This window comes from Mauremys mutica, chromosome 8 (assembly GCF_020497125.1).
Source record: "Mauremys mutica isolate MM-2020 ecotype Southern chromosome 8, ASM2049712v1, whole genome shotgun sequence".
Taxonomy (NCBI): domain Eukaryota; kingdom Metazoa; phylum Chordata; order Testudines; family Geoemydidae; genus Mauremys; species Mauremys mutica.
The window spans coordinates 99802946-99825673 of record NC_059079.1 but is presented as its reverse complement, the minus strand read 5'-3'; the positions used below and the strand labels follow the sequence as shown (position 1 = coordinate 99825673).

General features: G+C 38.1%; 1 protein-coding gene across 4 annotated transcripts in view; it reads left to right on the top strand.

The window, feature by feature from the left end:
• Positions 1-22728, top strand: part of LOC123375900 (core histone macro-H2A.1) — a 72397-nt gene that overhangs the window by 25945 nt on the left and 23724 nt on the right. For 2 of the 4 annotated variants that reach the window (XM_045027306.1, XM_045027303.1), the window contains exons 3-5: positions 13574-13680; positions 15614-15811; positions 18347-18454. In XM_045027306.1, coding sequence (XP_044883241.1) covers positions 13574-13680; positions 15614-15811; positions 18347-18454 — 413 coding nt within the window. Of the gene's footprint in view, positions 1-13573; positions 13681-15613; positions 15812-18343; positions 18455-22728 lie in introns of all 4 variants that reach the window. The other 2 variants (XM_045027305.1, XM_045027302.1) reach the window with 1 other exon arrangement.

Below are 22728 nucleotides of genomic sequence, written 5' to 3'. Positions count from 1 at the left end.
CTTCCCTTCTAGCCCTATAAATGCATGAATCAGAATGCTTCCGACCTCTATAAATGAAGCATTTCCTTTCTCCTATAAGCCTTGCTCACTTTGGCTCGGAACCTGCAAATACTTATGCACATGCTTAACTTAACACACAGGAATAGTTAATTTCAGCTTCCCAGAACAGTGTGTAGTTTGGACTGTTAAGTAAAATAATGAAAACAAAACAGTTTCATTTACTAAAACTTCATAGTACACAATGGAAAATGCTAGTAAACAAAGCTATAGTTCAAAGTATAAACTTAAATCAAAATCTGGTTTGTGATGGGTATCTTTTTGGAACAGTGTATGGGACAATACATGTGGTTTGCTGCCTTCTGATTTCAATCACTGTGATTTATTTCCTCCCTTCATAAATATTAGCTTTGGTTAATATTTACCTCCTCGAGTCTATAAATCTTGATATTGACAGCAGCAAAAGTTGATATTTTAGTGGTAATATCACATATATTACTTACCTTCTCCCCCCCCCAATAAAACTGCAGCACAAAATTAAAACTGTGGTATATTTTGCTATACATTCTTTTTTTCTGTTCTAAAAACCCTGCCTGATCTTGGGAAAAGGGTATCTCTTACTATTAAGAGAAATCAAAAAACCATCTCTTCATGCAGTTTGTGGTGCCTCTTTTCATCTCTCCCCATTTGGGACTGACATCATCCCAGGACAGAGGAGTGGGAAGGAGGAGAACATCCATTGTTGTGAACTATGTAAACGTTTCCCTTATTCTACACCTCCTGCCTTTGGAGGGCAGTGCTCAGGGCTAAGCCACGTGCAGGCTTTGACTTGTGACTGAGAGGACAAACTCTTCTTCTGAATCTCATTTAGTCTACACGTATGGGGATATGCAAAGGTGTGTACACACTTCAGCTGATGGCTAGACAGCTCCTCTTCGCAAGTTAAATTTGACATCAGAATGACAGTTTATGCAAATGCAACTTCTTTTAAGTCAGCATGTCACTTTTCCAAATGAATTTGCTCTGAATGAGTCAATATTTAAACTCTGTCCAGGCAACATATTTTAATTTTTGATCTTGAACCCCACATTAGGCTGCTAGAGAGAAGTGTGATCTGAACACAAGACTAGAACGTCCGAGTTTTAATCCCTCTTATGGCACACATTGAATGAAGATGTTACAATAACCCCAGCTTCTCCACCTTTTAAAATAGGGGTAATACTCACAAAAGTCTTGTTAGTGTTAATTGTTAATGTTGATAAAGTATTTTGAAGAAGTCAAGTGCAATAAAAGTATTTCTGAATCAATAAAATCCAAAACCTGTTAGAGAAGCAAGCGTATTTAATCCTTGTGTGTGGAAGAGTTGCCTGTACTTTTGTGCAGATGAAGTTCTTCGCTGGCCCACATTGTGAAGGTTCCCAAATCTGTTGCTGCATCTCCTCCACTTTCTTGAAAGTCTGTGATAATGAAAACTTTTTAATGGCAGATGGATTTGATCTGCAAAGTTGGAATCTGGTTGTGAATTTACCCAAAATTTGAGAGTGCCTTGTTCAATGGTTGGGGATCCAGATCATCATAACAATGAGAGGCCCTAACTTTGAGGTTCAGGTCAGAATGTAGGTTCAATTCCTGAATCCTCCATCAAAGTTTGAGATGTTCAAACTTGGGCTTTTGGTGACATCATAGAGAAAGAGGACAGTTGCACAGTTTGTATCTGGATTTCTAGCCAAACTTTCTCAAAGTTTTCAGACCCATGATTCTGGTCTTGGAAAAAGTTCTTCTAATCATTTTCATTCTCCATCAATGTTGTCCAAGCCCCTTTGAGCTTCAGTGACCCTGGGCTTTACTCCCTCCACACTAAGAGCTGTCTAGTCCCCTGAGTTCAGTCAGAAGACTCCAGTCTCTGGGCCTGTCAGTCCAGCACTTGCTTACCATGAGCACCAACTTCATTTAGAAGAAAAGAAATCAAGGTGATTTATTATTTTGGGTGTTCTTCTGGTGGTACAATGTGGAAGTTTGCAACTTAACTCAAATGGAGAGAGAGACCAATTGTGGCAGTGATGGCTTAAATATGCTACATCGTCACCACTGCACTGATTGTATGAGATGAGCAGGACAAAACAATGCTGTTAAACACATTAACATTCACTTTTAGAATAACATACAAAGATGTACTGAGTGCAAAAAATTGTGTTTACTATGGCCTCCAAGAAGAGTATCTTTTGATACAGAAAAGATTTGGGGCGTGGAAAGGATGATGGTATGCAATCACTTTTTTATTATTAAAAATCAAAACATTCTCAATCATTAGATCTAGTTTCTTTTTAATCTTAGAGCCAGTGGCTAACTGAAGTGAAGCAGATACTATGGTGTGGAGAATGGTATGAAACTCAGAGAGCAAAGCAGTAAAAATATTATTAGACTTGGCTAGATAAATCTTGACTTTATAGCTGTAAGAACTCTGTTAGGACAGTGAAGTCTTGAGGGTTGACTTGTGACCTTACTATGCACCAATGCCTTGCTATGCCTAGCATGCTTACACGTTATCTCAGCACACAGATACGCACACCCTCCGTACACACAAACATTCCATGCATCCTCTCTTTCTGCTCAGACACAGAATATGGAAACTCTCCCTTTTACATAAGTTGAGCCAAAAACCAGACATTCGGTATGAGGTCATCTGCTTTTCTTTCATTACTAATGTCACTGGCATTCGCTGTTTCCCTAAACTTAGGGCTTCAGTGGGTGATTGGCATCTACCACCTTGTGTGTGTGTTGTAAATGCAGGTTTATTACATATGCCTGCAAAGGTCAAAGGCTAAACCAAGACCAAGTCTTAAGACATTAGTAGTCTTCTGTACTCTGAACCAGCTAGGCCAAAACATACTGCTGTACGATCAAGTAACGTCTGGCAGCAGTTAGGTTAATCATGTTTGAATACATTTTTTTAAACATATGTAAATTGTTAAGAGTAAGTGTAAACTACTAGGGAGAGGAAACACCACTGCAAAAAAAAATTTTTTTTTTTAGTTTGAGTTAAATAGGAATATGCCAAGTTAAGGGAAAGGAACTGTTCTGTAGGCAGGATCTGAACATTGCACATCAATTTGCATTTAAGCTTGAATTCGCTGTCAGAGTGCCCTAAAAACTGAACTACTTGTACCTTTTTAAGTGATTAACCTGGAACTTTAAAAAGCCCGACAGTTGAGTGATATTGATGCTTACAAAGAATAGCTTAAGAGTAGAGAAAGGAGAAAAGAGCTGAACAGAAGTTTGAGTCAGATCAGAACGGTTTAAGTGGAAGTGGCTTTTGTGGCCTCAGCTTGTATTTTATGTAAACATCAGTCTGTTATCTGCCTCACAAAACTTACAATAACTTGACAGAGTTAACAGTTTTTGCTCAACAGGGCCCAGTTTTGATATAGCCCAGATGCCAGTGCATGAAGGTTTTTTATCACATTCCTAAGACTATGATTGCCTTGTTGAGAGTTGAGGTTAGTGGGTGAACACCAAGGCTTGCACAGAGTAAAAAAAAAAAAAAAAAAAAATCCCTGTAATAGATTTTCACTACATCAAATTTCTCTGACTTTGAGTCAAGGCTGAGAATTGTTTTATAGGAATGTGGGGTGGGAGTGGGAGGGAGAGTTATTAAATGATTCTACCATTGCTGTTAAGACTAGAGGTTCCATGGGGGATTGAATGGAATATGTAGGGGAAAGAATTCAGGAAACTCTTAACAATCATACTTGATTGGGGTTGATTGGGGTAAAACCTTCTGGAACCATGTAAAACAAATCTGAACTCAGTAAAATGCTGATGGAAGGATTAATTTACAGAAATACAATAAACAGATTCCTTGTCATGTACTTGGCTTTGTAGCAAAGACATGTTTTCTCAATGGGATTACACCAACATTCACTTTTCTTTGATTTCTCAGTGTTGTTTTTAATTTTCCTTTGGTTAGAAGAGAGGCTTCAAACAATTTTCAAAAGGCTCTGACTTCTTTTCGTTGGAAGTCCTTTATTCAAAAATTGGCTTTGTCTCAACATGTCACCTGTTAGCTGTTACAAGCTGAATTTGCAAAGCTATGATTTCATCTCCCTGAAGAGAAGGTGGACAAAAGGCTTCCATACAGCAGAAATCATTTAAAACTAAACAAAGGGGAAAATCGTTCATCTATCCAAAGAACTTGGAGAGCAGGGCTGTCAGCCATATTCGTATTCGGAAAGCAAGGCTAGAACTCTGAAAGCCCGCCAAATGGAAAGGCTTTGTCATTTAGACCAGAAAAGACTTTAAAAGACTCACATTCAATAAGGAGAAATAATATTTTTTGTTGAAGATGAAAAATATAGAAACCACCCACTATCCAGAGGGAGGAGAATGGAATTGAATGTGTTTTCATCCAGGTCAAATGTTGCTACTGTGCATGCTTCATTTAGGACTTCAGTGATGTGTTTTATTTGAACCTCAGAAAGTTCAGTGCTTGTTCCTAAATTCTTTAGACCACGCCAGAACAGTGAAACACCATAGTGAAGAAAAGTGTATAAGGCACACAGCTGGTTTGTGGAACACACAAATGAAACTATTTCAAGAGAGAATTTTGTGAAATGCCCAAGAGGTGAGCAATGTTGAGTTTAGACAAGTCTTCAGACGCTCATCCCAACCCTCTAGGATGAAAATTCACTCTGAAAAATCACCCTAGAACACGCTTTCTGTGAAGATTTCTAATACAACTTGGTTGTGGTTCAATAGGAAATGCTGAGAGAGCAGCTTTTCCTGTGGTCTTGTCTCTGACTTATGTGCAGAGGTGCACAACCCCTTTTGTTTTCTCTTAAAACTTTTTTTTTTAACTGAACTTTTAAAAACCTCAATAGCCCAAAAAATTAGTTCAGATTTTAGGAACAGGCTCAGACCAGTTTTTGTTACCCAAATCCGTTTGCCCAGTTCTGAATTTTGCAAGGGAATTTTTTTCAGTTGATACAGATAGTCATGGACACAGCATCTTAGCTGGATTGTATTTAAGAGAAATCTTTGTAACATGCAAGCCTCCACTTTCTTCCATTTAGTTTAAAAATCTTAATGGACAAAATATAAACGTAAATCAAACAAACCAACATGCTCACATTACCACTTCTCTCCAAAGGCACTCCACTCTTTTGCTTCATAACCAACCATTAAAACCAGAGCCACATGACATGCAAACTGGTGTCTTGCATTACACTTTTCTTCCCTAACAATACACCTATCTCAGCCTTTCTTTTACTGGAACAACGTTGTTTTTAAATCTGCGACTACAATAACACGTATTTTTTTAAAAAACGGGATGGGGAGCTGCTAGACCAGGTGTTCTCAACCTTTTTCTTTCTGAGACTCTCCCTCTCTTCCCCCCCCCTTTCCCACAACATGCTATAAAAATTCCACAACCCACAATTTTTTGTGCATATCCAGTAGATTAAAAGCCAGGGCTGGCGTTAGGGGCTAGCAAGCAGGGCAGTTGCCCAGGGCCTCCTGCCACATAGGACCCCACAAAGCTAATTTGCTCAGGCTTCAGCTTTGGTCCCGGGTGGTGAGGCTTGGGCTTCAGCTTTCTGTCCTGGGCTCCAGAGAGTCTAATGCTGGCCCCTCTCTGGTTTATTTTGGCAGATCACTGAAACCTGCTTGCAGCCCTCCAAGGGTCCCCAGACCTCGGGTTGAAAACCGCTGTTATAAAGATCTATTTTTTAACCCTTATGTTGATTAGCTCTCAATTTTCAGAGGGACTCAATGAGAAAGCTCTCCTATGTATGCGTAACGGTTACAGAATCAGTCCCTTAAATGTTAAACACCTTCTGATACTTGTGTGTTCCTTACTAAAACTTTTTTTCCAAAATAAATATTTTGATGTGCGATTCTTTTAGAAGGTCTATCTCAGATGTACAGCATCCTATGGCCCTTTACATAAGGGTTGCTATAGTAACTATCCATCTGGAAACAAAATGCTTGAGTAAATAAATGACTAGAATAAAGGTGTTGCACATCTAGCGAAAGCCTCAATCCTGTTTATTTACCCTCGCTTGAAAATTGCTCTAAAATTCTGTTGTTCTTGCAGTTGGATGAATGTCTGTTTCCATGCCTTGCCTATTCAGAGATTGAGGCCCTCTTTGATTTCTCTATGTTGATATGCTGCCTTTTAAGGGAGTCCCACCTCTCTGACGTTATTCTTGTACCAGCCATTAGCAGGTCTGGAAACTGTGCAGTATGATCACTACCTATTAATCAACACACAGTAAATGACTGCCTTGATTGCACTGAAATCTGGGGATGCAGAACATATTTGGTCCTTTGTCCCATTGAAATCTATGGGGAAAAGAAGGAACTTGTTGAAAATGTTAGACTCCTTTCTAGCCTTCCCCATAAATTCTGCCTGTGGCACTGTTCAGAATGACTGTGTGTGTGTGTGTGTGTTTAATGGATATATGCTAGTGGGTAGCTTACTGGGCTGAACATCGGGTTGGAAAGATCTAGACTCCTTGTAATACGAGGTGTGAAACTGAGCCAGCAGGGTCGACTCAGCTTTTAAGTCTCGTGAGGTACATAACTTGAATTTCCTGCAGTTTGTGTGTGGATCTTTCAGAAAAGCCTTAAAAATTGAGGTCATGCCTCCTTTGCATGGACACTAAGTGCGAGATGTTCAAAAAGAGAAGCCCATGTCAATTGCATGCTTAGATTTGCACATGCATTTACCATGCACCATAGACATGGGCAACACATCTTGAAGAACAACAGTTACAGAAGGTTAGTAACCATTTTTTTTATGTGCAAATGGCCAGGTAGGCATCTGAAAATACTCATTTGTATGCACAAATACCCAATTTGTGTGTGTAATCATAGCTGTGCAATATTTTTACATCTTTATTTTAAAAGTGTGTTGCTAAACATCTAGTGGCACTTTCTGAAAGAGCAGGGCTTTGCCCCAGCATGTCTGTTGGGAAATGTCCTACTTTGGTTGTTAATCTCCTAGTCCCAAGGTAGCAGCAATTCAAGCAGGGCTGTATGTAGTCTGAAGTGCCGTGGGTACACCTTAGGGAGTTACGCATGTATGCGCCTATGTAATTTCACACATAAAACGTCTGACTATGCATTGTCACATAATATTACATAATATTCCTTAGCAGACAAAGACTATGAAAAATGTTGGATCACACTGAGAGTCAAGGGAGCATTGACCGATTTTTGCCAGAAAATGCCATGGCAAAGATCCCATATTGCACATATACCCGCAAAAGAGAGAGTAAAAGATTTTCCTGGACAGGTATTGGAAGATGGAAGAAAAGTCTTTTGCAAAACATGCAGTGTTGTTCTGGACCATCAGAGGAAATCGACAGTTCAAACCAACTCATCCAATCACAGAAGCATTTAAACAGAAAAGCTGCATTGCATGGAGAATCTCAAAAAATGCAGCGTACGCTTTCAACGTGTTTCAACATAACCACAGTAGCGCAACATGAGCGCTTAGATGTTGTCCGTGACTGTATCTTAACATGAGCTGCAGCAAACATACTGTTATCTAAAGCAAACCATCATTTCATATTCCAGTTTCTAAACACTTGAGTGAAGAATAGTGGTGCAATTCCAGGATGTTACCAGCTTCAAGAGGCAAATCTTACAGATGTCTACAACACTCAGAGAAATAAACTTAAGGACAAAGTGTCAGTTATATTCAATTAAATGACTGATGATGAGGGCTGTTATGTACTTAACATTTTACTCGCACTAATGGTGTAAGCCAGTACTGGGAAGGGGTCTTCCTATCTTGCTGACATGCACTTCTTGCAGAAAACAAATCACAGCACTGTGTCTCAAGCAGTCATTCAAAACTGTGCAAAGTTACAAAATTGTGTTTGACACGGATATGCCGCATACATGAAGAAAGCTTACAAAATGGTACTGTCTGGACTGTTTCCCAGTAGCATCTATGTAACATGCTTTGCTCACATAATCAGTCTGGTTGGGGGAAAGTTTTTGTAAGCCATTTGAGGATGTCAGTGCACTGGTAAAAGCTTTCTCACAAATGTTCTATGTGGCAGGGGACAGGAAAATGAGATACTTAAATTACCTCAGGCAGAAAGTTCCCAGTATAACAATGGCACCAGACCCAGTAGCAACTAGATGGAACAGCTGGTTTACTACTATTCAGTACGATGAAAAGCACTTTCAATATTAGCACAGCTTTGTTAAAGAAGCAACGGAGATGTATGACAAGTTGGCACCATATTCATTGCGGGAACTTGAAAGAGTGCTGTCAGATGAAACCCAATGTTTAAGGCTGAAGATTATGTTTTATCAATGAAATGTGCGAGCGAATCATTGACCTAATGGCTATATTTGAAAGCCAGAGATTGTGCACTCTCTTTGCTTTTCAGAAAATGGACAAACTGCTGTTTTTCCGTGAGAGAGACACTCAATTTTTGGAGGAAACCATTCAAAAGTTTCTCAGGGCTGAAGATGTTAACAAAAACAACTAATCAAAGTAGCTCGTTTGTGCACCTGTTTTATTCGTCTGTTGACAATTCAGCTGAAAAGCTGAAGAATTACATCAGTGATACTGAGAGTGGGCAACCCTCAATTAAGTTCCTAAAATGCATGAGGATTTTCAACCCCAGAAGAGTTCCTGTAATATCTCATGTGAAGAAGGATTACACCTCAATTCCTGGCTTTAGTGACATTTCAGCAGAGGAGTTTGCTTTATGTACCGGGAAGGTGGCACCCGACACGATCCAGAGAACTCTGAAGTCACAGGAAACTGACATTGCCATGTTTTCGTCATCAACAGCTGACCGTCTTCCGAATTTGAAAACTAGCTTTCAGATACATAAATGCTATAACAAACACAGCTGATGCTGAGTACAGCAACTCACTGTATAATCTTGTCCTCTCCTGTTGGAGACGTTCTTTTTCAGAAGACAAACTGAAAGAGCTGGTGTTCCTTCATTTCAGTCTTGGAGTTAAAAAGATTTTGTTAACAAAAAAATCCATTGTTTTAGTCTTATTAATGCTTTATTTTATTTTATTTTTACTTACTGTGCTAATATTTTGGTAAGCAGTATGACAGAAGAACCCAATATAACTGCACAATAATTTTGTTACAGTGCACAGTACTTGAGGTACCGCAAGGACTCAAAGCAGTCTCTTGTTTAATTGTTTTTTTGTATTGCACTTGGACTTTGAAAAGATGTGAGCATTTAAAGTACTGCAGAAAAAGGGTCGTTTTGCTGAAAATTATTTTTTAAAAAAAAAACTAACCTCAATTTAACAAGTCCTTATTTAACAACTTTATTTAGTTTTAAAAATCACACCTTCTTCTGGGTCACATTTTTTTTTGTTCAAAGAATGATAAAGCACTACAGTAGATTCCGTCATAGTGGAATAAATCTCTTTAATTACTCAAATTTTGTAACTGACAAAAGTGCACTATCCCCAGGTTACTATGTGAGATGGGCCCGACCTAAAAGTTTAGATGCAAACTGGATAGTTAACTCCCACCCCAGAGTTCAGAGATTTGTGTAATTTTCCTATGGAGAGAAGACCAGATTTTCATTTCACTTAAAATCGTGGAACATGTTGAAATCTTGCAACTTACAGTTGGTGTAATACTGATGTTGGAGGAGAATGACTCTGGCCAAATTATTAGGGTCCAAGAAAGATTTTGAACTTCTTGACCCCTAAGGTTTGGAGGAAGTGTTGATCTGGAGGGTTGATTTGGATCTGACTTCAGTTACTATCTTTACTAGATGGGTTCTGTTGCCTGTGCTGGTTACATTTATAATATTGATAATGCTCAGATTCAATCAATGCAGGAGGGGAGGCCAGAGAGGGCATCAGTGCTTGAGAAGGAACATGTGCTTGCAGCTTACTTTTGCTGTGCTGTAAGTCATTTCAGTGCACTTGCAGCTTGTTGGATTCTTGTTGGAGTGATGGCAGAGGAGTAGGGAGAAGCAAAAAGAAAAGACACCCCCCATCCCCCCCCCCCCCCCGTGGCCGTCTGCTCCAAAGCAAAGCTTTCTCCTTGCCTTCTGTGCCTGAAAAGGAAGCGGGTTACCTCAACTTCCCTAAAGGACCATTAGAAAACTGTAATTTCAAAATGAGTTTCCTGTCCAAGGAAGAGAGCTTAGCACTTACAAGAACAGTTCTCCACTGTAGGAGTCAGACATTTTAGTTTTATGAGGAACAAATAAAACATTCCTCCATGCTTTACAGGCATAACACTTTCTTAGGCTCTTTCGTTACAAAATGACCTGTCTACATAGTTATGCTGATAAGATGCAGAGAATAACATGACACAAGTGTTAGCAGTGGCTGATGTCGTAAAGAGATTGGGGGGGTGGGGGTGGGGCAAACAAAAAGTAACACACTGTGTTACAGCCAATTCCCCCCTTACCTTTCAGTCAGCACTAAACCCTCACACATAAGGATCACGGACTGAGGTGTTTCAGTTCTTTATTACAGTGGTGCAGTCCTACCAAAATCAGTGGGGATGCACTAGGTGTTACTTAGAGCAGAATCCATCCCTTGGAATTTAACACATTTCCAATATCACAATAAATGTTTGTATTCTGTATTGATGCAGCTAAGCATTGTATGGCTGAACTTTGGCTCATGGTGAGTGAATGACAAGAGGATTATGCAGGCTTTAGTCTGCTCTATGAAGGTTTGGGAGGTGCCTTACCCTACTAGTTCTGATTTTTTTTTTACCTGATTTGTTGTTTGTATGAAATACATTAATTCATATTGAAAGACCAAGGACATGAATGTTCTTTCTCTGTGCCACACTCAAGTCATCTACCCTTTAAGAACATGAGGATATTGAAAGCTTGCTGAAGTCCTTGATGAAACTGAACTGTAATACAGGCAGAAGCAGCTATGAGTTTTCCAATAGGTGTCATAACTGGCTTTTTATGGGAGTCGTGATTAAAAGTAGCTGGGGAGTCATATTAAAATCAGTATAATATAAAGTCATGGGCTGTGGCTATCTAGCACTGCTTTCTCAAGATTTATAGTGTTGGAGGAAAGTGATCTGATGTGAGCTTTGATATATTTTTTAAATCATCTTTTATTCATTTCCAGGATACTGTCTTTATTCCCTTCCACTTGTCCATTAAAGCAAGTTTATGCTTCAGCTTTCATTGTGTATTCAGTTCATTTGTTAGCAGGATGGAATGATTTCAGTCACCTGTTTTAATTTTGTTTTGCATTTGTACATTTTAGTAATTTTCCTAAAGAAAGGTTGATTCTTATTAGTTGGCGACCATAAAAACTTGTTGTTTGCAAGTAAATATAGCCTTTATACTAAATTTGGTGCTTCTTTTTGCTAACCAGGAGGATACACTATATTTATATACATTTGTTTAAGCAAATGTATATCTTAACTTACCTTTATTCAGAATCTTAATTTTTACATTTCTTATTACGTTAGAAAATAACGAATGATGCATTATTTATTTACCAGGTGATGACTGATTTTTTTTTTACTTGTGAATTGTGTCCAGTTCTGTGGATGGAAATTCAAATTAAATTAAAATACACAAAAACAGCATTTTAATTTTTTTATTAAATAAATCTCCCTTAAAATGCTGTATACATGAGAAAAAATTATCAACGTTTATGAAAAAATGTGTTTTTAAACTAACTGAATTATTAAACAAAGGAAATATCTGTACTTCATGAATTGAACTAGTTATTTCAGGTCACCATGTTCTTCAAGATTTTAGAGCTAGTAGGTGTCATTCTCGTACACGTATTTTTTATTTATAGCTTGGAAAAGGAAAACAACTTTCCTGCTTTTTCAACTCCCAATTGATTTCTTAACTTTGAATGAACTAGTCATTTAATCGAGCTAGTGAATAAACTAAAATGAAGAAAATATTCTTTCTATACTGCAGAAGAGGCTACTGCTGTCAAAAACAGGTTTAGCACTTCAACAAACACTGGTTCCAGGTGCTTAGCTAGTGACTTCCACCAGTTCAGTGGTTTGACTTTACTTAAATAATTGATTTTTATCCACCTTGGTTGTTCAACGAAAGAGTCAGATTTCAGTAACCCTGATGCTCAGTATTCTTTGATATAATTGTGTGTGGTAGACTGAAAAAAGACATTTTCCTTTAATTTCTCCTCTTCAAATATTACCACTCACAGGTTTGCAAAACCAATGATCCAAAAGCAGTAGACAAACAGTGTCTTTCATCTCCCTCTGTACAGACAATCTAAAAGTGAGAGATAGCAATGGTATTTGAATGCGGAGCCAGATAAACATGAGCATGTTGTTGTAACTTCTGTATTTGTGCCCCATACTCTCTATTTTAATTACTACTGGTTCCCTCAGATTTTTTGCCTGAGGCTTTTTGAGCTGAAAATAGATAAGTTAGTGGATAAAGCACTGGCCTTTCATGTTGTAGACAGTTACACGGAAACAAGTTAATCCCCCCTAATTCCGATCAAGAAACCATCATCATACATGCAGTAGCTAAGTACAATTTGACATGATTGGAAATCTCTTCTAAAGAGATAATCTACTAGGAGTGAACAAACTTGACATGTCAATTACCTCCCCTCTTGGAGGGAAACCTTTCCTTGAAGAGCCAAAAATCATTAAGTCACTGCCATAGCAAAGAGATTTTGCATTTTTGCCTGCCTGCCTATAACCTAACTTAAATGTCTGCCTGCCTGCCTAATGGCACTACAAATGAGAAACACAGAATAAACATCCTCATTCAAGTATGAAAAAAATGTAGGAGGAACAAAAGCCATCACCCAGGCTAGTGCTGAGTGCAGCAAAAATTTCTAGTTTTACGTGCACACAGTACTTTGAAGTCTGGCAATAACAAAATTCTAGAAAATGTACAAAAAGTTAGTTCCAGGAACTCAACAAACAGTCAAGAATCAAGGTTTCTGATTTAGGAGGACATGAAACATAACTATAGTTTAAATAGTAGGACTTCAAACAGGCATTTAATCTTCACTGGCATAAATATAAAAGGAGACAGTGAGAACTGTTGTGCTCAATCTTTCATGAGACTGTATTTTAGCACAGTTTAAAACAAGTTGGGCCTGTTCTCTCTTACATTGGTGCAAATTAGGAAAAACTCCATTGGATTCAGTGGAGTTACACTAGTGTAAAATTAAGAAAAGATCTGAATCCAGCCCTTTGAGTTGCACTAATCTCAAATGTACAGTGTGCATTGCTACATCTTCACATATCTATAAGTGCACAAATGGATTTTGTGAAACTTCCAGTGCTATGCCTCCGCTCCAAGATTAGAGTCCATCCTCTACCATTTATATTTTATTCCCTGACCAAGTGAGGCAAATAGTTCTCAAAAAGTACTACATAGTGCTTTAATGTTTGTTTATATGCAGTGTTGTTGTAGCCATGTTTGTCCCAGGATATTAGCGAGACAAGATGGGTCAGATAATATCTTTTATTGGACCAACTTATTTGTTTGACTGTTGAGAATTGACGTCTTATAGCCCTGTTCACCAAACATCCACTGAGTTTTAACTATCATATTTTAATTAAGACGGGTTTATTTCCCCCCAGCGGAAATTCTTGAATTGGCTGGAAATGCAGCGAGGGACAACAAGAAGGGTCGAGTCACTCCTAGACACATCCTGTTGGCTGTAGCAAATGATGAAGAATTAAATCAGGTAAGAAAAGTCTCCATCATGTGAGGGCCAGGATTTCCTTTAGGGTTTCTTCCATTATCCTTCCGTATTACTGAATTGTAATTCAAAACCTCTGCTTCTTGAGCAGGCCACTGGAAAGCAGTTCATTCTTTCACAATGTAACTAGTTAAAGTACGCCACTTAATTACGTTTCAGGGAATAAAATGTGCAATGCAAAGGAGATACAACACAACAGTTGCCTCCTCTGAGACACCAAGGGAAAGCCTCCTAGGAAACGGAGTCAGTCAATTCCTTTGAGTTAATATTCCTGTATGTATTCTGGTTATGTAGGTCTGTCTTTTTTGTCCTAAAACTTTCTTAACCCATTGGGGCCAGACTTCAGGAGTAAGAGGGCTGGATTTTTTGAGATAGTCAAATAAATTCAGACATAACTAGTATTTATCATTTATTTGCGTTGGAATACATCACCCAGAGGCACTAACCGGGATCACAGTCCATTGTGTTAAGTCCTGTACAAATGCATAATAAGAAAAACTCCCTGCTGCAGTCCAGTGTTCCACTAGCTGAAAAAACAATCTACTCCAGCCATCCTCCCTAGAAATCCCATAATACTACCCTGTTCATCATTCCTTTTGTGGGTCAGGGGCCATACCTTATAGATCCTGAGCTGCAATCAAGGAGTACTCCGCGCAGATCAAGATGGGGAATGCCACAGGGGCTTTAAGTCACTTCTTGCACCCTCTCTAATTCAGGAGAAATCTTGATGCTGGTCTGGTCCAGGGCACTAATTGGAGAGTGGAGTTAAGGTTGTCTTTAGAAATATGCAACTGGATATATTTCCCATGTACTTTTAGTTAATAGCATGCATGGACTCTGAGTGTATTTGAATATTTATCTACCTCCGTGGTTCTCAAACTGTGGGTCAGGACCCCAAAGTGGGTTATGACCCATTTTAATGGGCCCCCTAGGGCCAGCAGTAGACTTGCTGGAACCTGGGGCTGAAACCCAAACTCCACTCCCACCCAGGGAGGCAGGGCTTGGGTTGCAGCCCCCGCCACCTCCCCCCAGGTCATGTAGTAACTTTGTCAGAAGTGGGTCACGGTGCAATGAAGTTTGAGAACCCCGATTTACCTTTTCTTAACTGTTCTATTTCCATGTTTTTTAACACTTAGATTCTTTATAACTGTAACGTTTCTGGATATACACCTCCACCCTAATATAATGGGACCCAATATAACACGAATTCGGCTATAATGCGGTAAAGCAGTACTCTGGGGGGAAAAGGGGGCTGCGCGCTCCGGCGGATCAAAGCAAGTTCGATATAACACGGTTTCACCTGTAATGCTGTATGTTTTTTTGGCTCCCAAGGACAATGTTGTATCGGGGTAGAGGTGTATATACGTTATATACATACATGTGTTTATAAATGCATATATACACATTACCTTTCACGTGAAGTTTCTTGTCTGTTAATTTCTTTATTTTTTAAAGATTCAGGGAAATGCAAGTTTAAGAGCTCCATATTCACGCCTCTCCCCCTCCCCTCGCACTCTCCGCAATGTGAAGCTTAGAGTGCTCCCTTTCGAACACACACTGCCCTGCAAAGCTCCTGAGTCCACAGATATGACTTCCCTATTTTCTCTCTAATCTATAGCTGAATAATTTAGTCTTTGTTGCACACATTTGACAGCATAGATGAAAAATGTATCGTGTGTGAGCACAAAAGACATCCGGGATGCATAGCAACATGCAAGAATCTGTGCATTTTCTGACTAAATTGTTCAGTTTAAATTCATGTTGTGTGGAAAGTGTTTCTTTACTTCAGAGATATTTATTGAGATATATAAACTAGGAATAGACCACACAGAATACAGTGCATAGTAATAAACACTGCTTGCTCTTTATCACTGTGGAAATGCTGGATTTAATTAATTGCTACTTTATTTGCATTTAGCTATTGAAAGGTGTCACCATAGCCAGTGGTGGTGTATTACCAAATATTCACCCAGAGCTGCTTGCAAAGAAGCGGGGGTCTAAAGGAAAACTGGAAGCCATCATCACTCCACCCCCAGCGAAGAAGGCAAAGTCCCCATCACAGAAGAAAACTGTATCAAAGAAAGCAGGAGGCAAGAAAGGATCAAGGAAGTCCAAGGTAGAGTAATCTGTATATATCAAACCCAAAACGTGTAATGCAGGAGCTGCTAAAAACTGGAGAATCAGAGAGACTAGATGTGTGTGTGTATATATATACAGTATAGACCTATATAGTAAATATCCTTTAGGATATTTCCCAGTCAGGGTGCGATCAGGGGTAGCAGTTTCAATAGTAACATAAACAATTACCAAAGGTCAAATAACAGCCCTCACCCCAGAGTGTCTCAAAGCATGAATGTCAGTCAAACTGGCACATCTGCTGTGAATATAGGCCTGAGGAGGTGGAGATTGTAGCTGTGGCATGGCAGGATTGTGGCTAGCACATTAATGAACTAAATGAATCCAAAAATCTCATATAGCAGCTATAGTGGCAGCTGTGCAGTGGATGCACAAGTGTCTGTGCTCTGCCACTGGATGAGAGGGGCAATTTAAATTTACTTGGATTTAGCATGGGGTATCATTATTTGGCACTCAGAGTATTTGGATAATTCTATCAAAACTAAAATCACATTAGAACAATATCATTTTTCCTTCAGTTGCAAATATAAAGAAAAAGTAATTTTTCTTTATTTCAGTTTGCTGATTTTATTAGGTATCTTGTCAATAACATTGCAAAGGCAAGCATTTTTTTTAAAAAGTAGATTTAATAAGGTTGTTCTCATTTAATAAATTTGCTGAAATTCAGAGATGGGTTTTGTTATCTCTTTGAAGAGGAGATAGATCTCTTTCTGCATGGAGAAGTCGTGATATTTAGCTTGCCTAAATACAGATTCTTCAGCAGAACCAGTGCCATAAAAAAATTTTATTCCGCATTTTTAGGTTGCTGTAATGAGACTCTTCTGAATTTTGAGCTGGAGACTTCTTTAATTCCTAAAGACTAAATGTACTTCATTCAAAATTTGAAGAAGAAAAAAGAAAGTGGGTGGGTGGGGGCCATCCAGATCATGATAAATTTCTTGTACTAAAATAGGGAAATTCATTTTTGAACTTTTTTTTTAGAGTTTCCTTTTTTAGAGGTTAGGAATTTCTTTCTAATTCATATGCATACATGCAAGGTTTAGTGTGTGGGGAAAAAATTGTGGAAAATTACACATGAGAAATTCTGGATGCACAAACGTTCAGAGGCATTTCATGTGCTGCATTTGAAAATGTTGCCTTCTGTGTTCAACAAAGACAATATCTTTGTCTTGAACACTGTTCTGAGGTCCTAATTATTTTCCTGATTTTACAGTTACTTTTTGAACTCTTGAATTTTCTCTCTCCTTGTAGAACACCTAGTAGTTGGCATTTGGAGTGCAGAGCTTCTAATAACCATGCACTAATAATTTCCTTAAATCTGGATTTTGTTTTCTTTCTTGATTACAAAAGCAGGAAGTATGTTGTGGGGTTCTGTTTTTCTTCCACACAATAAACTTAATTGTCTGCTTACTATACTAATATTTGGCTAATAATAAACTCAAGCAGAATTGAAATAGGAGCCATGAAAATCTAATTTTCAAAACATTTGTATAATGTTTGGTTATGGTTACACTTCCTAGAAACACAAATATACTCCTGCATCTTCGCCACCTTACTTGTTTACTCGCACACTATGTTACCTATACTTTTGGGGGGAGTATAACACAACAGTAGCTTTGCTTTAATGTCCCAAGTAGAGGTTTGGTTCACAGACGTGTTGTTGAGGCAATACATATTTATGCTGAATGACATTTATTTATTTATTTATTTATTTATATTTATTTTGAATTAAAATATTCCTGCCTCTCAGTTTGGCAGCAGTTGAGCTAGTTGCTACAGCAGTTGTTTCACTGCCATGATTGACATCCCTTCAAAATGATACAGTTCTAATTTATATCCAACAATTTGATGCAGGCCAAACCTGTGTTGTTCTAGTTAAATAATCCAGTTAAATGGATGGAATAAACCCTGTAATTTTACTGGGTAATGGAAGATGACTTGGGCCAGGTTTGAAAAACATAATTTTTCAGCCAGTGCCCACAACACCTCTAGTCAGGCATACAGCATAATGGAATACATTATTGATGTTATTTACGGTAACAGCCAAATTTTCAAATAGGTACCTAAAAACACAGCTGTGAAATTTCCAAGTGACCACTTTCATGCACAGATACAGGATTTCGTCTGTGAAGAAGGTTCTTAGGAATGCCAAGAATGTCCACTTGCAAATAGGAGCACATTGCCCTTCCGCATTTTGAGAAAATTGTTAAAAATATTTTCGGAAATTTTAGAAGGCTAGTGAATTCTCTCTAATTTGTGTGGTTTCATAGGCAAGAGGGGACCTCGGTGGACATGCAAACATTGAGGTCATTTCTCCTCTGGATGCATATGTATAGCTGCCTTTAACATTAATCAGTCACATATGTGACTAAAGGACGGACTCCAATACCATTGTTTGTATTAGTTGTTTATAGCATAATAAATATAGGTGTGTGTATTGCATGTCATATTATCAGTATTAGTGAACCATATTTCTCACCTCTGGTTAACTAATTAACTATATTTTTGCAAGAAGAAGCAGGGAGAAGTCAGCAAATCAGCAAGTGCTGACAGTACAACAGAAGGAACTCCTGCAGATGGATTCACAGTCTTGTCCACCAAAAGTCTTTTCCTTGGCCAGAAGGTATGTCTATGCATTTTATAAGCCAATACCGATCTTGAAGTTTTGCTTAAGAGAGACACCCAAAAAAGGCCTGTGCTTGATTAGCATTCACCCAGTCTTGTAGTTCATCTGCACATGCAGTACAGAGCGGATTTGGATAAGCATTTTTAACAAAGAAATCCCCTGAAACCATTTTTGAATTTTTTTTTTAATAAATGGGTCTTCATGTGCATAATTAACCAAACATTCTGATGCAGTGAAATTTTGCTTGCTATGAAACTTTCCACATTTTTTTATTAGATGGCATAATTATTACAGCTAAGCTTCTCCCAATGATGACATTTTGCTAAGGACAAAAGGGCAGCCTGCTTTATTGCCAATATAAATGATTTACAGGCTTCTATCAAAACCTATTTCAAATATTTATTTCTAATAGTTTTTGTAAACAAAATAAAAATCTAATACCCTACAATAACGAATGAGGCTTTTGCAAAAAGCTATTTATCAACAATTGTATTTACCCTGTGAGCATACTTTGAGAGTTGGGTATGTCAGGGTTTTAATGCTAAAATAGCACTTTAAAAAGACATTGTTAATTCAAGAAATGAACCTGGTCTCTTTTCTTGAAACCAGTCTTTAACTTATGTGATATACTATTTTGCAGTAAGACTGCATCTGTCTTTTATCATTCAGTGACTAAATCATTGTATTGTAAATTGTAAGTGACGAACCATTTTTGTCCCATCATGGAATGTCTCCTTTAACTCATTTTAATTTCATATCGAGACTGTATTCCATTTATTGTTGCACAGCTTGTCTGCTAAGTTCATTATGCATGCAAGTAAGTTTATTTTATTTTCTGCAAATGGTTTCTGTATTTTACATGCAGTTTACACTTGTGGTCAGATTGTCATTTGAAGGGGAGAGATTGGCTGCTTCCCCTGGAATCTTCTTGAAAATATTCAAATTTTAAGACCTTTTGATTAGTTAAAATCCAAAGTTTATAAACTAAATATTCTCTCTACAGAGCAACCAAGTTAAGGCTCTTGGAATTGATTTGGAATTCTTTTGTTCAAAATAGGAATTAATGTCATGGTATCACAGACCTGACCCTGATGACAACATAGCCAGTAGAATTTTGCTCTCATTTCAATGAGAGAAAGCTCTTCGGGGCAGGCACTGGTTTTGTTTGCAGCAATCACAATGGGGTCTGGATCAATGACTGGGTCTCTTAAGTGATAACAATAATACAAATAATTAATAATAAGCAACTCTGGGCCCCAGTGCTCCTGTGATATGAATCACAGATATAATGGGTTTACCTTGCAGAGTTAACCTTCCTTTGTCCCCTTAATGGTGAGGGATTTCTAACCTTATCCTGGTGAAAGAGTGCAACCTAGCAATGCAATAGAACTCTAGACAACTGGTTCCTTATTCACGTGGAACACAGCTCCCTGAGCGGTGTACTGCCATTCGGTCTCCATGCAGCCATGCTCCTTTCTCCCTCTGAGCAGCTTTAACTCCTCAACAGAACTGCTCACTGCTATGTCTTGGATTCCCCTGCTCAGTGCTACTGGTTTTAGCTCCTCTCTGCCCATGCAAGTGAAAGAGAGCATCTGTTTCACTTTGTGTGCAAATCTAAGTGACATAAAAAAAATCATGCCTATGTATGGGAAGCACAAATCATGTATGAAGGAGCTGTTTCCCAGTGGCTGTATTTGATGGGGCAAATCGTGGCTCACGTTGACATTAGTGGGAGTTTGCTTGTCTCATATTTGTAACAGGGAAAAAAATGCAAATATGATGCAAATTACACCTCCTATGAAGAAAAACCCAGGTAAAATGTGCACTTCTGCTCATGTAGAGAGGATACATGCTGATATACATCACCTAGCTATTAAAGGCCATATTCTGCTTTTGCCCCATATTAGGAACTGTTATTAAAGGCAGTGAGTACTCAGTGCAGAAATCAAGGTTATAAAATTATTGTTAATGAATCTAAGAATTCCCTAAATCCTACTCTCCATCTTTATTAGGTTAAAAATAGAGGGCATTCTTACCTTACGTGAAGTGACAAATAATAAATCTGTTACCATGGTAATTTTTTTCCTAGAAAAAACATTTAGGGGACTAATTTGATTTTTCATGGATTCCTTTTAAGCCTGAAAACATGGAAAGCTTAAAAGGCAAAGATCTCACTGCATTGTAGTATATAAAGAAGTGATATCTTTGAATGCATGCATTTAACAAAAACACAGGATAAAATAGTTTGTTTGTTTTGTCAGCTCATTGTTTAGGAATATTTTCAGAAGCATTCCCCAGAAATTATTTTTCAGCAGCTCAGCGTGCCTCAGCGTATTTTCCTAATGATCCAACATAGTGTATTTTTTTTCTATATTGAGAAAAAACAAGGGCAGAACATTGAGCCTGATCTGTGGTTGCTGAGTACCTCAGGTGAAGTCCTGAGCACCCTCAACACTCATAGATGCAGTGGGAGTGAACAGCCCTTTTCACCTACTAGGTTATAGGCCCATTCCACACAGGCTCGGTTGAATAAGAAAGGCTCATGGGTGTTACAGTATGTCTGTTGCTAAGATACTTACTGTACTAAAGAAGGCAAGCAGGTTAACAGACTGGTAGCTAATTGTTATTGTTAATGATGTTTGTCTTGACCCATTGAAATTTCAAACAAGTCCTTTCATTATTCTGAAAATTTTACAGATTACTTATAAATAGTGCATTATCTTGGAATCAGTTAAATGCTTCTAAGTCATTTCTACATGCAACTGCTGTTTTTAAAAGACAATCTTGATTAAAATATTTATCTAAAGCATTAAGTCAGAAACTGTGTTTCCAGAAAGAATCTAAAGTTTTGTTGTTGTGGGGAGGGAGGAGTGTTTGTTTTTTTAAATAAGAGTCTAATGATACTAAATTTTCTAGGTCTTCCTGGCACAGCAGATATTTATTTTAAATGACTAATGCAGCCCAACAATGTGATGAGCGCTGTAATTCTTAGAAATTCCCACTGTACAGTATTTTCAGAGTGTGGGGGAGGGGGAAAGAGTCATGGAAAGTTACAGGGAAGGCGAGAGAGAACCTGGTTTTGCTTTCTTCAGCACTACCTTGCTCTTTCAGAATTGTGGGATTTTGTGCAAAAGGTAAATTACTCATAGCTCTCAGAATACAGTTACCCTCATACTTAGAGGAGACAATGGGATCAGGGGGCTAGTAAAGGGGACTGAGAGTTATGATTCCTGGGTTCTAATTCTGACTGTGCCATACTGTAAATCATTTAATCTTTTGGTATGTGTTTCCCCATCTGTAAAATGGAGATACATACATACATACATACATACATTCCTCACAGGGATGATAGCAGGCTTAATGCACTAATGCTTATAAGCATTTTGTGATGGAGACCATTCTTCCTTAAATATTGATTGATTTTAGTTTATTTCAAGCAACCTTCCATTGCTCTGGGTGCTCTTACAAATATTTGAATATAAACATTCAGAACACCAAACAGATTACTGTTACGGCCTCTTAGATATTACTTTTATTCACTGTAATAACAACAAGCACTACAAATAATAAATAAGAATATAACAGATCCAAAAGATAACTACTCTTCCCTAAAACCTATAATCAATAACCTTCAAATGACCCTTCTCCTCCCTGAATGCCTCTATAAGCATGTTCACTAGATCTGCAAATCGGGGCTGTGGCAGACTTAAGGGGAAGCAAGGAAGTAAAATCATATACTTACTACCATGTCATCCATGATGCCTTAATGGGAAAAATCCTTTTTTCTGGCTCTTCATTTGGAGGAAGGAAAGGGTTTACTAGCAAGAACTGGGCTCTGTCACTGCAATATCCCCCACAGATTTAATTACTGAGAACATTGTAGCACACACAGCAGGCTTGGGTACAGTCCATTTCTAAAATGTATTGTTGATTTTAAACAAAATCTTTAAGCAGACATATTAAGCTTCATTTAAATTTAGAGGATTTCAGAAATTGTGTTGCTGTCATTTTCCATAAGGGAAACCCCCCTTCATTTATTAAAACATGTTGAAATCTATTTATTCATGTTATACAAACCTTAAGATAATATTCTAGTTGATTTTAAAATTACTGTGGTGTTCTACAAAAGATGCCTTTGTGGCAACCCAGAATTATTAAAATATTGTATCAGTTAACTAGAGGTGTCCACACTTGTTTTTTTGGAATTGTTGACCAGTTGCTGGATTGGAAAACTTTAGTGGTAAGCATCTGGGTCTGGCTTTTCAAAGAGG